The sequence below is a fragment of the Echinops telfairi genome, unplaced genomic scaffold, assembly GCF_000313985.2.
Source record: "Echinops telfairi isolate 266 unplaced genomic scaffold, ASM31398v2 ScPeMD7_60;HRSCAF=208, whole genome shotgun sequence".
NCBI classification, from domain to species: Eukaryota; Metazoa; Chordata; class Mammalia; order Afrosoricida; family Tenrecidae; genus Echinops; species Echinops telfairi.
Window position 1 is genome coordinate 2,034,444 of NW_022103958.1, and position 1,936 is coordinate 2,036,379.

General features: G+C 36.5%; 1 protein-coding gene across 1 annotated transcript; it reads right to left on the reverse strand.

Annotated features, from left to right (window-relative positions):
- Nucleotides 1–610: 610 nt before the first annotated feature.
- On the reverse strand, nt 611–1,510 carry LOC101656190 (olfactory receptor 4S2-like). Its single transcript, XM_004708379.1, has one exon. It carries the CDS (start codon nt 1,508–1,510, stop codon nt 611–613), a length of 900 nt encoding a protein of 299 aa, XP_004708436.1.
- Nucleotides 1,511–1,936: the final 426 nt, after the last annotated feature.

The following is a 1,936-nucleotide window of genomic DNA, read 5'->3' on the forward strand; positions in this document are numbered from 1 at the left end:
GTAGTAAGTGTCGGTTCTTTTTGGTTTTGCCTTTTCTTTCTCCCAAAGAACAGAGCTGAAAACATATATTTCAATTTTTAAGCTTGTGTTTTATTATTTTTTCATACTTTGTGCCATTCCCCTCCCACCCCTTGCATTATAGGTTTAGTTTCCACAAGATTATAGATTGTAGTGGGATTTTTATCAGCCTGCTATATCTTAGATTATAACTAATTTGTTTGTATTATTATTTTTGTTGCCATTCATACAGCATCACTGTTCTAAACACTAAATAGATTTTTACTATTTAATGAAAAAAGGCACTGTGGTGGAGGAGAAAACAGAAATGCTAAATATTATCATGATTACATTTTTAGTTTCATAAGACTTCTAGGGCTTAGATATATTCATAAATTAACTGATAATGAAATATTGGAATACATTTAATTATTATATCGATATGCACATCTGTAGAATGAGTTAGTTTTCATTTGTTTCTCCCAACCACGTGTAAGGTTGGTGTTGGTTACATCATTTAATAGTTGAGCTTACAAAAAAACATCAAAATCATCCGCTAAAACTATCATTATTTCATACTACTTGCCATTATGTTCCAGAAAACCCTCCTATCCTACAGTTTTTTCATTGCAATTTTCACTTCTGCATTTCTAAGTGTATAAATTAGGGGATTTAACATGGGGGTAATGATGGTGTAAAATACAGCCACCATCTTATCCTCAGTAAAGGTCATATCAGGGCGCATGTACATGAAAGTAGAGGGACCAAAAAAGATGACGACCACAGCAATGTGAGAGCCACAAGTGGAGAGAGCTTTGCGCCTGCCCTCAGCTGACTGCTTTCTGAGGGACACCAGGATGACAGTGTAGGAGATTAACAAGACAATAAAGCTCCTCAGAACAATGGTCCCAGTGTTGGCTGTCATAGCAATACCAACAATGTAAGTATCTGTGCAGGCCAGTTTCAAGACAGGATGGATATCACAAAAGTAGTGGTCAATCTCATTTGGTCCACAAAAGGGTAGCTGGACCACCAAAGTCACCTGGATAATGGAGTGTAAGAACCCACCTACCCATGCCCCCAGTAACAATGTATTGCATCTGTTCTGGTCCATTATGATCATATAGTGTAAAGGTTTACAAATGGCCACATACCTATCATAGGCCATGACAATAAGGATGAAGATCTCAGTACAGCCAAAGAAATGTAGCCCAAAGATTTGAGACATGCACCCCACATACGAGATTGTTTTACTCTTGGCTAAAAAGTCAACGATCATGTTGGGAATTATAACGGAGGAGTAGCAGATATCGACAAAAGACAAATAGTTGAGAAAGAAATACATTGGAAACATGAAAAGGTTGCCCACACGTACTGTCAGCATGATGAGAAGGTTTCCCAGAAGAATAATTGCATAGAAGAAAGAAAACACCACAAAACAAACTTCTTCAACCACTGGGTTCTGAGAAAGTCCCCAGAAAACGAACACAGTGACATTATTTATTTTTCCCATGGAATTAGCTTAGCAGGACAAACTCCAAAGAGATAATTAATTTGGCTGAAAAATATAAAAAGCACCAATAAAATTACTTCTGTGTTAGGGAAACAATGAATAATCACAGTACTTCAAAATAGATGTTAACTGTTGTTTGGCATGCATAGTGAAATAAACACATTCTGACAATCTTATCACCATACAGCAATCTGTTCATTCATTTCAGATGAGGTAACATAGTCATGAGTGTTCAAACAAATCCCTTAAACCACCCATCAAGCCAAACATTCCATCTCTCTTGCTATTTTTAAAGAGTTATTCATTTGTTTGATTTTAAACATTTGTTCAGTTCTTATTCCGTATAAGCACTCGGTCTGCTTTTGAAACAAGCTCTCTCTTAGGGGTTATTAGGCACTGCAGAGTTAATATACTCAGCTGCAATAC

What these genes read in the sequence shown, in the direction of transcription:
- LOC101656190 (XM_004708379.1), bottom strand. Translation starts at nt 1,510, where the DNA reads ATGGGAAAAATAAATAATGTCACTGTGTTCGTTTTCTGGGGACTTTCT.